Source organism: Amphimedon queenslandica, unplaced genomic scaffold (genome assembly GCF_000090795.2).
Source record: "Amphimedon queenslandica unplaced genomic scaffold, v1.1 AMPQUscaffold_13096, whole genome shotgun sequence".
Classification (NCBI taxonomy): Eukaryota; Metazoa; Porifera; class Demospongiae; order Haplosclerida; family Niphatidae; genus Amphimedon; species Amphimedon queenslandica.
The window spans coordinates 29,521-31,270 of record NW_003546668.1 but is presented as its reverse complement, the minus strand read 5'-3'; the positions used below and the strand labels follow the sequence as shown (position 1 = coordinate 31,270).

The window sequence follows — 1,750 nt, the reverse complement described above, 5'->3', positions numbered from 1 at the left end:
GCACCTGTAATAAAGTGAACTTCTTGACATACATATTTGGACACTTTTTCACACTTCTTTGGACATTTAATCCTTGATTTTATAGTTACCTTTTCGTAGTGTTAGAAATAGAATATCACTCTTGATATTATGTACTCTTGCTATAATTATTATGCAAAGAATCAAAGACAATTTGATTTAATCTACATGCATTGCTATCTATGCAGTGCAGATAGAGCTAGTGTAATCATGACCAGGGAGGGATGGGATTGGGATTTCCCAGGGAAATTCCCCTATACCCGCCCTTTATATTCAGAAAGAAACGCAAACTACAGTTAGATACTAGACATGGCCTCCTTCGGTTGCTGCTTAAGCTTCGTCATTACTTTTACACTTCTCTCACTGCCACAAATCTTTTGTAGCTGTCCAGAGAGCATCTCCCATTTTAACAAGACTATAATAGACAATGGTAAGAGAACTAAACGCTGTGTTAGTCTCGCTGGCCAGACCATTCCCCAGCCTACAGTCATTGGGGTGGACGCCAATGACTGTAGGCTGGGGAATGGTCTGGCCGGCCAGCGAGACTAACGCTGTGTTTAGTCTACGATTATTGTCTATGTTTACAGGTCTTGGACCTTTAAACGCTACGGAATATGTCGGCAGGACGGCAACCTTTACTGGAACTGTTCCTGCTGCATGTAGTCTGTTAAGACTCTACATTGATGGATGTTATTCATCAAAAATTAACGTTAATATTACTAATATTGGTAATCATAAGAAAAAACTTTCATATGTGACCCCAGTTCTGAATATGTCTCATGATGGGACAACATACGATATATGCACTCATTGCGGTGGTGACCGTTATGAGTGCTTTCTGACTGCTTATCTTTCAGTTAAAGGTGAGACTGAGACTTTATTGTACTAATGGCATTATTGACGTTATTGTGCTTTTGATTGTGGAGCCAATTTTTTGAATAAGAGCATATTTCAGAAATTGGCTCATTTTTATAGTATAATAAATTTTTTTTTGCATATTTTCATTTTTTAGATAAACCAGTGTTGAATGTAAATGCCATTGCTACTTGTAATGGCATACAAGTGGAAGGACAGAAAGACAATGACACAGTCATTATGGCCACAGTGAAGGACTCTCTTAACCACACTGTGTTTCATTGCAGCATTTCATCTTTACCGTATTCGATTAATTATACTGCACTCCCTCCTGGTATTGACTTTAATATTGAATTTGCCGGCATTAATCCAGCTGGAGTGGGAGGAGCATTGGAACAAACAGTGTCATTTGAGAATTGTAAAGTTATAACTAATGGTGATAATAATGTAATATAATCTTTAATATTTTAGTAACTTACTTTCAACTGGGACCCTTTGAGGTTTTGTTTGAAGAGGACAAGGAGCAATTAGTCATCGGATTCATTGTGAGTCATTTATTGAATAATGTTAATTATTATTATTATTACACACTATTATATATAGTTCAATGACACCAGGAGTCCATCATGGGCTCCTGGTAATTGTTTTATAAGACCACAAGAGGTGGAGGTCAGCTCTATCTGTATACTTGGAGGGAGTAGATCCTTTGATATCAGTGATACTGATAATGTTACTGTTGATCTGTTGGATGTAATGGCTGGTTCTGATTGTGAATTTAATGTATCGTCAGGAAAAATTAACTATCAAAAAGTTATTAGTAAGTACACTGTACTTCAGTGCATGCATCATCATATGACTCCGTAAGACCATGGGGTCT

The 1,750-nt window shown here is 37.2% G+C and overlaps 1 protein-coding gene across 2 annotated transcripts in view; it reads left to right on the top strand.

Annotated features, from left to right (window-relative positions):
- Positions 1–294: 294 nt before the first annotated feature.
- LOC109585252 (uncharacterized) overlaps positions 295–1,750 on the top strand; it is a 4,572-nt gene continuing 3,116 nt past the window's right edge. For both annotated transcript variants that reach the window (XM_020001249.1, XM_020001248.1), the window contains exons 1-5: positions 295–448; positions 606–881; positions 1,031–1,291; positions 1,345–1,418; positions 1,477–1,690. In XM_020001249.1, coding sequence (XP_019856808.1) covers positions 328–448; positions 606–881; positions 1,031–1,291; positions 1,345–1,418; positions 1,477–1,690 — 946 coding nt within the window. In that variant the 5' untranslated portion in view covers positions 295–327. The remainder of the gene's footprint in view (positions 449–605; positions 882–1,030; positions 1,292–1,344; positions 1,419–1,476; positions 1,691–1,750) is intronic.